The 13,986-nt window shown below is 37.9% G+C and overlaps 1 protein-coding gene across 1 annotated transcript in view; it reads right to left on the reverse strand.

Moving 5' to 3' along the window:
- Positions 1-2,382: 2,382 nt before the first annotated feature.
- The window catches only part of NAALAD2 (N-acetylated alpha-linked acidic dipeptidase 2), a gene marked incomplete at both ends in the record, with an annotated part of 48,904 nt that continues 37,300 nt past the window's right edge, over positions 2,383-13,986 (reverse strand). Inside the window, 4 exons of the mRNA XM_080930626.1 lie at positions 2,383-2,572; positions 4,961-5,053; positions 6,210-6,291; positions 11,074-11,338. Of these exons, the coding sequence (XP_080786752.1) occupies positions 2,383-2,572; positions 4,961-5,053; positions 6,210-6,291; positions 11,074-11,338 (630 nt within the window). The remainder of the gene's footprint in view (positions 2,573-4,960; positions 5,054-6,209; positions 6,292-11,073; positions 11,339-13,986) is intronic.

The raw sequence follows: 13,986 nt of genomic DNA on the forward strand, positions 1-13,986 counted from the left end.
GTGGTCCTTCCAGGGACCTCCACTCAGGTGAAGCCAGTGTGAGACAGATGTGATTTATTAAGGTGAGATCTTAATACAGTTTTAGGAATTAATAGAGGTATCCGATCTCAAACAGATGCTGCTAGGCCATGCCTGTCTGCTATCTTCCCACCTTCAGGGCTGAATGACAAACTCTGACGCTCCTTCTAAGGAGTTACCAAACTGCACATAACCAGACTAGGAAACTGACAGTGTGACTAATGCCCACTTCCTCAAAGAAGTTTATCCAGCTACTTAGAGGTCAGTGGTTACAAAGCCCCTCGGAATGGCTTCATTAACTATTAAAAAAATTGGAACCTTCCCCAACCCCCTCCTTTGCCTCTGATTTGAAAAAATTGGAGCTTATGATTTCTTATCAACTTTAAGGCATAGGATCTCACCCTCTAAAACAGTGGTTCTCAACCTTCCTAATGGATCTTTACCCAAAAGGACAACTGCTTCAATTTCCTACAAATTCTAGATATTAGAAGAAAGAATAGGAGAACTCCACAAAGGTAAGAAATGCTTAGGTGTCATAACAAATAGCCACAGATTTTGGTGGTTTCTGAAGTTACTTTGTACAAAGGGTTGTCAAGAAACTCAATATTTTTTGTTTTTCTTTTGATTTCTGTAATTAATATTGGTGCCCAAGGGTGCACTAGACAAGATTATAGGCTGATACCACAAAACCATCGGTCACTAGGATTGTAAATCACAATAGAATGTATATGTTATTACTGCAAACACAGTTTATTATAGTCTTGTGAAATCCTTGAAATATTACAGACTTATAAGTGGGGCAGGAAAAAACCCAAACTCAAAAGTCATTTATTCTTATCCTAAATTTAAGCATGTCTTAATACCATTTTCTTAATTAAAATATCTATTTAAAAAAAAAAAAAAAAAAACTCATGTCGGCTATCTTAACAGCAAATTTTGTTAGTGTGTAATTCTTAAAAACTTCAACCAGACTCTGACATGAGGGGCTCCCTTTCTTCTCCGTGTTGCCTCGTCCTTGTCTTTCTGTCCTGTCTCATGCACACAGTATGGGGCTCAGCAAGCTTTGTGTTTATCTAAGTCCACTCATTGAATCACTGTCTTATTAGCCAGGTGGAAGAATGTGATCATTTCTTCTTGTGCTCAAGTTGAGCTTTTGTTAACTAGTTAGTTAGTGTGTTCTGAGGTTAATTTTTTTGCAAAATAAAGTATTAAAAATTACGGGAGACAGAAAATGAGAGAGGGACAAAAGGAAACAGTGGGAAATGGCAACATGATACAATGTAAGGCACCTGTAGCAGCCCCTTTAATTAGGAGTGCTCTACACACAGGCATTGAAAGATAAAGCTATCTGGGTGGGTGTTACCAAGACAGGACAGGACAAACAACCAACCAAGCCTTCAAGTCCCAACTGCATCTTTAAAAATAACTATGTTACAAGTTAAGAATAGAAAATATCCACCATTCTGATCATAGGAACATAGCAGCTACTGAGGTTAACTTTTTATTCTTTGATAATTTCCTGCCTGTGCATGATATATTTGAGCATATTTACCCCAGGTCCCTTTTACCACTCTCCCATCTCTCCCATTCCCTTCAAAACTTATCCTATTCCCAACACTTTCTAGTCCTTTCATGTCGTAAAAAAAAAAAAACTCTGAATTTAGTTAATTTGTTTGCATGTGCATGGTAGTGCGTCTGTTTACTGGACGCTGGCCAACTTACCAGTGGCTGTAGCCCTGAAAAACTAGCTTCCTCTCCCTAGCCATTAACCACCAGTAGTTGTTCATTTGCAGGTGGGACCGAGTGGGTCCATCTCCTATCTGCTCTGGAATCCTTTGCTTGATCTTGTGCTTATGACACAGTTGTACAGTTGATGTGTGCAACAGTAGTGTCCAGATGACCAGTTCAGCATCTTTCCCATCCTCCAGCTCTATGTTCTCTTCATGCCTCTCCTTTGATGCCTCTTGATGCCAACAGAGTAAATTCAATAACTTTATTTTACATATTTGGAGAAGTAAAGAGCCAAGCTGACTTGATATGAGGATGCATGCATGTGTGCGTGTGTATAAGTGAATCCAGTCATCTGCCCGAGAGCCTTGGGGTTGCTTCCTGTTTCACCTTCACTTTCACTGGATATGCATAGAAGTTAAAAGCCCTCTTTACAGATAAGTAAAGTAGAAGGACAAAACGTAATGACAATCACAGTTTGAGGATTGTCTGCCTTCGTAAATCATCAAAGAAAAGGATGCCTCCATCAGATCCTCACCAGCACCTTTCACAGGGAATCAGACCCACTCCCCAACAGTTTCACTCTCAGACATTGAGCAGTAAGTTTAGTGATTAAGCTACTTGACAGAAACCTTCCTATAACACATCGGCCAGGGTCCCTGCTGCTGCTTGAATCGTAAAAGCTGCAATAGAAATATGTTTCTTCACTTCTGCCCAGGCCAAGTGAGAGTCTGCCTTATTTTCAATATCAAACATTGCATCATAAATCCCAGGGAATGATTCTCCGGCATATTTGTTGTGGCTGCTTGGAGCAAAGATGATATGTCTAAACGAAACAAAAATTGTTTTTAAAACAAATGAAAAATAGATGTCAGAGCTACATTTATCTTAAGTTGTTGGTAAAGTGTAAGTAAGCAATAAGTCATATCGCCATCCTACAAAACCTGCAGTAACATAGTAGCTTTATTCTACAACACTGCAGTAGACTGAAAGAGCAATATGAACTACTTCAATATTCAAATATCTAGATATTCAATTAATCAGAATATATTTCAAACATGCAGGGTAGTGTTTTAGAAGACATTTTGATATATTCTCATCAAATTTTGAAATGTGTCATCTTTTTTTGGTACTTAAATACCAGGGCCTGATTTTTAAAGATATTAATGTTTATAAATGTTCAAATAGAACACAAGGACATCTTAGTGTATATTTCATACTGGTTGAGAGAAGCTCATCTGACAAATCTCAACAGTAAATCATTAAGACTGTAAATGGAAGCCTAGCAGTGAATGACTATACAGGAGATTAAAGTTCTAAAATATTTATGCCGATATCATTAGATGGATTTCTGAGAAAAAAACGTATGGCTCTGTGTAAAGATAAATGTTTCTGTACTTAAAGACCTATGTATTTGTATTTAAAATGTCCATATTTGCATACAAATATATGAATATAGTAAGTAGTTATCCATAAATATACATGTGGATAGTTACATGAAGCATGCAGATACTATGCACATTTATTTGCACAGTGTTGAGTTTCCCTAGGAAAGAATGAGCAGAACTAGATGTGCAGTTGAGTGAGCCGATGAAGTAGAACTGTCAGACTGCACTTCAGAATCTGAAGTTTTTAAACGTGTTTGCATTGTAAAAATTAGTTTTAAATGGATTAATAGACTAATAACTTGCAAGAAAAGACTAAAATTTTTGATATTTCTTACTCTTTATATACATACACATGCATATATACTCATATCTGATAGCTCCTATTAATAACTATGAATAAACATAAATACAGCTCACATTCCAGAGTGCCTCCCTTTTTTATCTTAACCTTTAGATGCTTTCGTTCTACAGGCCTCAGAGCTGAACAGCTGAAATCTCTATTTGTAGCTAAGAAATTCAAGGCTTAGAAAAATAATTTCCCAGGTCACAGTGGAAGATGTGATCTCTAAAAGTTCTGTTTGTATCATTTGAATGGTAGCGCTAACTAACCAGGAACATTTAGAAAAGTGATAGTAGCATTCAGACAGGCAAATCCTAGAAGTGATATGCTCACATCATAATAAAACCGACATAATCCTAAACCTGCATGAACAGGAACACAGTTTTTTCTGACTTTAATTGAATGCTAGGACCTTCTTAATTTCCATCAAGGAACCATTTAAAATATTGTTTAGTTTTATTTATTTACATTGTAATGTGTATGAATGCTTTGCCTCATTGTATATGTGTGTTCCTCATGCATGCCTGGTGCTGGCAGAGTAGGTGAAGTTTCAGATGCTTGTGAGCCACCAAGTGACTACTGAGAACTAAATCTGAGCCCTCTACAAGAGCAGCGGGTGCTCCTTTTTTTAAAGATTTATTTATTTTATGTATATGAGTACACTGTAGCTCTGTTTAGACACATCAGAAAAGGGCATCGGATCCCATTACAGACAGACGGTTGTGAGCCACCACATGGTTGCTGAGAGTTGAACTCAGGACCTCTGGAAGAGCAGTCAGTAAGTCAGTGCTCTTTAATCACCGAGTGTTCTTAATCTCTAAGCCATCTCTCCAGCCACAAGGAACTATTTTTTAAAATGCCTTGGGAAAATAGACTTTGGGGACTGAAAGCCAAGATACTAGAAGGAAATATGACATAAATACAAAATACTAGTACTAATAATAACCAAAAACAAAACAACTTTCATTCCAGGAACATGGCAGCTATCTTATCAGCCTAAATCTTATAGAATAAAAGCTAAACTTTATTTAGAAAGAGTGATCAGATCAGATAGAACATTACAGGATAAAGATTTGAGATCTTTATGAAGGAAATTTTCTAATAACTATGTCTTTAAATAAAATCAACTGGGCTTTATGAAGCAGTGAGATTTCCATCACTATGTATGAAACAGACTGTATACTTACTTACCTGGAGCATGCAAGAAGGATCCATTAGATTGTTGGCTGAGTGAGCTCTAAGATCCCTTTAGAACTCTGTGGCTTAAATATTTTGTTCATGTTCTTAATTACATGATAGGCACATCCTGAAGAACTAATTTATAGTAAATGTATTTTTCTGATACTATATATTATAACATTACTTGATACATAATGTTATCCATATTGCATTAATATATTTAGTATATTGTGATCATCTTTCATATGCTTCTTTGAGTATAGTGAGGTGTTTGATGCGTTTGGTGGTGCAGCCATCTTTTCCTTACCTGTAGAACGGCCTCCCAGGTAAACCAAGAGGATCTATGAATGCTCTTTCAAGAAGCATCTGCTGGTCATTCATAATTCTCACTGCAATAGGGCTTGGAGAGTAAGAAACACATCATTAAACCCTATCCTAATAATCCTCAATTAAAGTCATTAAATAAACATACGAAATAGGAAGCGAGATAAAATAATCAATAGACCATTAACAAAGTTAATGTTAACACAGTAATATGTTATATAGCAAAAAACCTATAACAACAAGGCCATCTCCCCAGCATTTATACTAAACAGAGAATGCTACTGAAAAGTGGTTTGTTTTGTTTTTCAAGGTCACAGGAAGGTCAAAAAGAAGTAAACGATATTCTTTACTTCTCTGGAAGATAGCCAGACTTCAGAAGACAGAAAACTACCAGTTATTCTTTATGAGTTACACAATCTCACCATGTGTGGGCTGAATAAAGAAACAGAGTAAAGATAAGGATAAAGATTAAGAATAAATAAAAGCAACAACAACAAAAAGTCAAATTCTGAACTATGAAAAAGACAGGCAGCTGTGTGTGGTAACTAAGGGAGGTCCTTCTATATTCACATTCCTTATTGCTGCTTTTTGGGTAGCAGAACTACAGGTCTTTGAGCTTGTCTCCAATCCAAGGGAGAAGAAAGCCTTTTCAAAATGACTGACAAAGCTTGCTGATTAAGTCTGAAAGGAAAACTTTTTATTATATAATGTTCTAATATAATTGTAAAATTATTTTCTACCTAAAAATGGCAATAACAAAAAATTTTTCAGGAAAAAAAGAACTATATAAAAGGAAACGGTTGAGTGAATAGGAATATTGTGAAGGACTGTACAGAAATACTTTCAAATGCACCTGAGCTTATAAAGTTATGAATTACCAACTGTAACTCTCATCCCAAAGTCAACATAAATGTTAGTGCAGTTGTCTACAGCATTATTAAAAAACATAACTGAAGGCCCTAATCATGGAAAAGCGGGTCATGAACTGAAGAAGGAAGTGAGGGAAGGGGACAACAGAAGAGTTAAAGGAGTTGTTGAAAATGGAGCATGAAACTCAAGTTAAATTACAAAGACAACTCTTAAGTATGTCCTGCTTTCTAACATGCTAGCAGTTGTGCTGATGATGGAATGGTGCAGACCACGGTTTAAGCAGCAGTGACATAGAGATCTACAGATATGTTCGGGAAGATTGTCCATCCTTTTTTCAGTAGGATACTTCATCTGGAACTTACTTATTAAGATCAACTTGTGTAAGTCTTCTGTGAAAGTCTGAAGCAGCCTCTGAGAAGTTTGTCACGGCAGAAAATAAGGGATCTTGAATAGGAAAATAGAAGGGAAATAAGTTAGCGGTTCACACTTTCAAGGTACATGTTCCAGTCCTCTCTGCAAAAGGACGGGACAAGTAGGAAAAACAGTATATTTTGTGACCCTTCCTGTAAATTCATGAAAAATATTGGGGGTGGAGGAAGGAAAGATGGGAATTTTACAAGTAGTCAAATTGTGGAGTTGTTTGTGCGCTTGCGTGCAAGCACGCATGCACACGCATACACCTGTTTTCAGGTACCCATAAAAATGAGAGTGCAAGATCTCTTGGAGGTGAAGTTGCAGGTACTTAACGATCCACAAACATGTTTCTTCAGATAGGAAGACCTTTCCTCCAAATAGATTAACCACTCTCCAGATCTCCCCTAAATTGGTTCTTAGGAAAATTCTTTCAGAAGTAAAGGGAAAAAAATAATTCCTCAATTATTTACCTAAACCCCAGCATTTCTTCCCTGAATATATTTATTGGAACAATTATGATATGTTAGCTACTGGAGACAGGGATAACATTATCTTTACAATTATTATAAGATTAAAACAATACCAATTTGTGTTTTCAAATAATACTGTACACTTAAAATCTTGTTCAAAGGGTGACTTACAACAAATTGATATAACTATGCAGAGGGAAACATCAGCTTTGATCTGGTCATACTTTTCTAAGATATCTAAAGTTTCTAAAGAACTCAGTTTTCTTTAAGGGGCTGGCCACTGAGACTTTGACCTTGCTCCAGTGAGTATATAGGACTTTTTCTTTTGATGTGGGGGAGTGGGCACAATAATCAAGCAAGATATGTTGGAAAACATGTAATTAGTTTCTTAGCATATATTTTTATTACAGCAAACTATCATGCGTGTTTCATAAGGACTTCGACATACGTGATTGATTTACTACTGCTTACATTTGTATCTATTTTGCGGATCACGTTCATGTAGGTCTGGTCACACACAGAACTACCACACCTGTGAAGGAGGAGGACCCTTCAATATAAATACATTTAGTGTTTTCAAAGAGGCCTATTAGTCCTCAGCATTTACAAGCTCTGTTTAAACCGTGTTCAAGTAATCTAATAATGGTTGTGATGGGAAGCAAGGAAATGTATGTAAAAGAAGGAAGTGTACATTTCAAATATAATACAGAAGTCAAGATAAAAACTGAAATATGTCAGTAGGATTAGTGACACTGGTCAGTGATAATATGAGAAACATTTTCAGGGTAGTTATATAGAGCACAGTGAATTGCATAGGGGAAGATAAAGAACTAGAAGTATAGCATGTGTTTTCATTCATTCAGCAGAAACATTCTTTATTCAAATAGAGTCTTGAAACAAATGGGAAATTTCAGTAAGAAAATGAGGCACAGCAAGAGACAAATTTTGGAAGAGATATGCCGTTTGATGGATATTCAGCAGTAAAGACATGGATGTTAAAAATAAAAGACATCCTGGCAGGTACTCACTTATCAGTAGGTATTAGCCATAAAATACAGGTAACCCAAGATACATGGCACAGACCCAAAGAAGGTAAAGACGGGAAGCCCAAGTGAGGAGCTTGAATCCCACTTAGAAGGCACGGGAGGGGGGCAAAATAGTCAGCAGATGAAAAGAACTAGATGGGGAAGCCATAAAGAAGGGAATGGGAAGGAAGGAATTGGGATCAGGTGTGGAGAGGGACAGCGCAGATGGCCAGAAGGCCATGAAAATGAATGGAAATATACAACTGCTGGGGCTGGGGAAGCGGGGGCCATCTCCAGGAAGAAACTTAGGTGTCCAATAATCAATGGGGGTGACACTAGCTATGACTCACAACATTGGGGATGTGAAACCTGAAGAGACCACCTCCTGTAGCCAGACAGGCACCCTACTAGAACAATAAGGACACAACCTACCCACAAAACTTTTGAGCCAAAATTTATTCTGTCTACAAGAAATGCAGGGACAAAGATGGAGCAGAGACTGAGGAAATAGTCAACCAATAGCCGGCCCAACGTGAGACCCATCCCATGGACAAGCACCAGTCCCTGACACTCTAATGATAAGCTTGTCATGCTTACACACAGGAGTCTAGCATGGTTGTCCAATGAGAGATTCCAGCCAACAGCTGACTCAGATAGATACAGACACCCATAGCCAAACAGTGGCTGGAGCTTAGGGGCTCTAAGAGGGGGATCTTAGGCCCAAAAGGGGATAGGATCTCCACAGAAAGACCTAGCCTGGATCTTTGGGAGCCCTCTAAGACTGAACCATCGACCAAAAAAATATACATGGGCTGGACCTAGGCCTACCCACACATATATAGCAGATATGCAACTTGGTCTTCATGTGTGTCCTAAATAACTGGATTGGGGCCTATCCCAAAAGCTGTTGCCTCTTGGTGGGATAGGTTCTTCTAGCCTCCTCTGCCCTCAGTGGGATGTGCCTAACTTCAAAGACTTGATGTGCCAGGATTGGGGAATACCTGGGAAGCCCCACCTGCTCAGAGGGAAAGGGAAAAGGAGACAGATTGTGGGACGGAGTGACCAGATGGGGGCAGTTAGCTGGATATAAAGTATATAAGTAATAAATAAAAGAGGGAAGACTACTTTATAAGCAGGTAAGCGGAGAGAGAAATTAATTTGGTCTTAAGGCCCTGCCACTGATCTTAAATAGCTTTTCTCTTGACTGGATCTCGGCCTATGTAAATGTAGAAGAGGCATTTCACCCAAAGTGACTCAAGATGTTTAGGAAATGCTACATAGTTGTATAACTGTTAATATCTGTCCTGAGTAGGGTCTTGTCTTTTTCTACAATTTTGTCTCTACATTTCCCTCATCATGCCAGAGAGACTGTTCTTTTCTTCTTTTATTTATAGTGTTTTGGGGAGTGAGGGACAGGCAATCCTGCTATGTAGCCCAGGCTGGCCTAACCCTTGTGGTCCTTCCGCCTCAACCTTCCATCTGCTAGGATTCCAGGTATGGATCTGAGCACGTGGCTCTTTATTTCATTTTATGTTCAAATGGAAATGCATGTGGGATGACAGGATGGGTCAGTAGGTTAACACACTTGCTGCCATGTCTGATTCAATGACTGAGACTCACAGACTAGGAGAGAACCAACTCCCACAAATTGTCCTCTGACCTTCACATTTTCATAGTATTATACAGCATCTATCCCCACAAACAATGACTTTGGAAATGTAACTTTTTACTTTAAAATGAATAAAATATTTGCTGTTCTTCATAACCTCAGAAAGATTACTAACACTGTGCAATATTCAAAATAACATTGAAATCTCACTAATGCCAAATCCTGTTCTATATCGGATTTTCGTAATACTTTTTGTCACTCTGATAGTATTTATCTGCATTTGTCTTTCCTTTTGTCATGTGAAATTTCAAGCTTTTTGAAAACATTAATATCACTCAATAATGTACTTGGTACATAATAGACATCTAATACAGATTATTTTGGTATATATTAAGGATATATAAAAGGCGGGGGGGGGGAGTAGTTAAAATTAGGCAACATTCACTAACCACTATGAGTTAATCACTACTGATCTATATTTTTTAATACTCTCTCTAGTAGTGAGGTATGTTGTGTTTATTCATGGTTAAGATATTGGCAATAGCTGAGTGGTGGTGGTACTTGCCTTTAATCCTGGTAGTCATGGGTCAGAGGCAGGCAGATCTCTGAATTCAAGGCTGGCCTGGTCACTGAGTTCCAGAACATCCAGGCATACACAGAGAAACCTTGTCATTAAAAAACCAGGAAAGGGAGGAGGAAGAGGAGGAAAAAGAAAGGAAGGAAGAAGGACATGTGCTAAAGATTACAGATATTAAATGGAAGAGAGAATATCTGAGTCAGGCCAATTCCTTCCAGATCTCATGTTTAATGCCAGAGAATTGTGCTGGGTTTCGTCACTACTTTCTAAAATACACATTATAGGCAGTCATTTGTAAAAGGAAATACTGACTATATCTATGCAAAATACCTCCATATGTACAAATATTGATGAATATGTGAAGAACATTTTTGGTGCCTCTGGACAGCTGGTGGCTGGAAATCTTACCTCACCAGGACAATCTGAAGCTGGTCAAGGCAGGAACCTGACTCAGGTCAGGCACCCAGTAAAGGCCGGGATTAAGTACATTTGCATCTGAAGTTCAGGGCAGAACACTTAGAATTGTAGCTCAGGAGAGGGCAGGTTCAGCGTAGGTGTGGCAGTCTCTTTGTCTCTTGGGATCCCCTTTTTGTCCCTGATTTTCACACCTGGCCTCCAGAAAGATGTTTACAGGATTTTTTGACTATTAACTTGCCTGTTCCCTGACTCAAAAGTGATGTTATCTTTCTGCATGTAATTAAAGTTGTTTAAAAGAGGACTGAATAAAGAAGGCTTCCCTTCAGCCTCAAGACTGGCTGAAGTCATGTTACAATTTTGACTGTCTTTTTTTCTTTCAATCCTTGCTCCTTCCCTGGGGAACCTGTTTGACCGAGATGGTCTCTGACATGAATATATTTGGCAATAATAATATATGTATAATAGAACTTGTAATTATAATTTTAATATGTAGGGGATATTAATATAAGCAATAACAGGAAAATATTAACACGACAATGTTTGTAGCACTATTTAATGATCCATCATAGACATTTCATATTAAATCAGATCACTAAGTCATTATTTATTTAAGGTTTCATGAAAAATAGTAAACTAGCAGAGATGCCTTCGAGAACTCACTGACCATGGTAGGAGCTAAGAAAGATCTACATTAAAACCTATAAAATATCTTACCAAATGACACTCCGTGGACTCTCAATTGCTGGTCATGTTTCTTGGATAAATTGAAGATACTTGTTGCATAGTTTTTCAAGGCCTTTGCATAGTCTTGAATGTTGAAAGGAATGACTATGGAGTCTGCAAGCTCATATACCAGTGCTCCTCGCAGCTGAGCCACAGCAAGCTGCTTTTTAAATGTGGGGTCATAAAAGTTCTGTACTAATTCAAAGGTCTCATAGATGGTGTGGTATACAGGATAGCTACTGTATTTATCTGTTTTCTAAAATGGAGAAAAAGTCAAAAAATAAACAAGAATTAAATGCTCAATTTGTAATACTTTAATCATAGAGATAATTAACGAAAATATATATTACAGCCCTGATTTCACCAATGTAACGAGTAAATTTAAAATCTAAACACTAGAGTCAAAATGCACACTGATTTATATTTTTATATTTCTGTCTCATTTTATAATATATGTAACCATCATTCAACCATTCAGTCCTAATAAATAAAAGAAATATGTATTTAAACCAGAACAATCAAAATTATGAACTGATCAAGGGTATAAAAAGTTCTGGGTAGCTTAGTGTTTACAGAGCTCACATTCTTTCTCTAACCAAGCAGTGTCCAATCAAATGCTGTTAGCCCTTGAGAACATTCTGGGAGTATCTGTAATGAACATGTTATCACGTGTTACTGTAATGTTACTCTAATGTAGATTGAGGTCTTAGGTCTGGGTATCCTAACTGTAGTTTTTACCATCTTCTATCTTCTTACAGGACTATCATTCTTACTGCTACTTGTTCACTAAAAACCAATCCTGATTCATCTCCCACCCCACTTCTTCTGATCCTGTGCTTCTAATCTACTGTATTCTTAAGTATTAGACAACTTTGTTCAAACTGGTGACAGAATATAACATTCAACAGAGTGATCAAAAGCACAGTCACGCTTTTCATGTACAGTTTGGAAGAGTCAACTAAACTATTAATAATATAAACAACATATATTTTGTATGTTCTGTTGTAAGGGTAGTTTCCCTAATTGTTAATTGGCTAAATAAAGATGGCAGAGACAAACCGTTGGGTGAAAGAGAAGGCGGGATTTCCGGGCAGGCCTGGAAGAGGAGGAGGAGGAGAGGATGGGACTCTGACCACATGGCGAATAGGAGCTACAGACATGTAGGTTTCTTGGGGGCACTGATAGTTTTGGCCTCTGCTGGCAATGGCCAGGGCCATGGAGGATGGAGCAGGATATTCTTTGCCCAGCTTTTGAGTTGTCTGGTCATTATAAAGTCTCCAGAGTTTTCCTTTCACGTAACGGAAGCTGGGTGAGACTGTGTTGGTTGCTGGCGGCAGGGGTGGCTGGTGTGTGGAGCAAGAGCTATGGCTTGGGGCGTTCTCAGAGGAATGCGCAGATGGCAGGGAAGCAAGCAGCAGTGATCTCTAAGTCATGAGGGGCCGCAGCACTGGGCTAGGAGACCAGGCGAGTGGAAACATGCTTCCAAAAATTACACACAAAACTCTGTGGATTCTATATGGTGAAAATATGAGACCTATAAAAGACCACTCTTTACTGTGATACAACTTGCTGGAGAGGTAAGGAACTCAAGCACAGATGATTAGTGTCATGTGGCACTTTCGGGAAATACTACAAATAATCACACTACAACAGCACAGCACATAGCCATAAAACTTTTTTAGTCATTTATTGTGTACTATATTTAGTTTTATACAGTTATAACTTAATGTGACATCTTTTCATTTACTGTACACTTATCTACATATATCTTATATAGAACGGACCTACCTTTTATTTTTCTTCATATTTCTGGTATATGTAATCTGTAATCTTTTCCAAAATATAAAAAAATCTCAAACAATGTTTGCATTTAAATGAACCCATACCATTTAAACCCAGGTTGTTTGATGGTCAGCGGTAGTAAATAGTGAACATTAGTATATAGTGCTTTTTCACCTAATTTGCAATATCCTGGTGCTATCTTTGCTTCTTTATCATTGGCTATATTTTAGGTAGTATAATTTGCATCCAATATGCATTATGTAGATGCAAAATATCGGTGCATTGCATGTTGGACTTGAACTTGACTAAGATATAAAGAATCTAAGTCTACTAATGTTTGACATATGACATAACTTGTGACATGATCAAAGTAACACAGCACATGTTCACCATATTGAAGTACTTGAGATCATCATAATGGTTGAATGGCAGTGACACAGACAATCCAATACAGACTAGAGAAAGGATAGACTAAAATGTAGCAGACACTTGCTTTATTTGCTACCCACAGACCTTGTCTCATGATAGACAAACATGACAATATATGGAAGGACAACGGATAACACACACCAGAGTTCAGCATGTCCGTCAAACAGAGCGTTTCCTCTAAGGGGGGAAAACAAAACAACAAAAACATATAAGGGCTGGAGAGATGGCTCAGCAGCAAAGAGCACTGACTGCTCATCCAATGGTCCTGAGTCCAATTCCCAGCAGCCACATGGTGGCTCACAACCATCTGTAATGGGATCTGACGCCCTCCTCTGGTGTGTCTGAAGATAGCTACAGTGTACTCATATTCATAAAATCAATCAATCAATCTTAAAATTATGTAAGACCTACTTAATTAGACTAAAAAATAAGATTTTATTTATTTTTAAGCTAGAGACTAGCCCAGGCTGATATTAAACTCTCTGTGTAACCAAGGATGACCTTGCATTTCTGTTCTACACTGCTTTTGATCCAAGTGCTTAAATTTCAGCAATGTCTTTATATATTCCATTTTAGGGAATAGAATGCGGGGCTTCATGCCTCCTAGGCAAGCACTTTACGGACTGAGATACACCCCCCAGAACAAAATAAGAATATTTTTTTCCAATAATTTCTGTTTTGAGTAAAGGGTAT

This window comes from Micromys minutus (genome assembly GCF_963924665.1).
Source record: "Micromys minutus genome assembly, chromosome: 16".
NCBI classification, from domain to species: domain Eukaryota; kingdom Metazoa; phylum Chordata; class Mammalia; order Rodentia; family Muridae; genus Micromys; species Micromys minutus.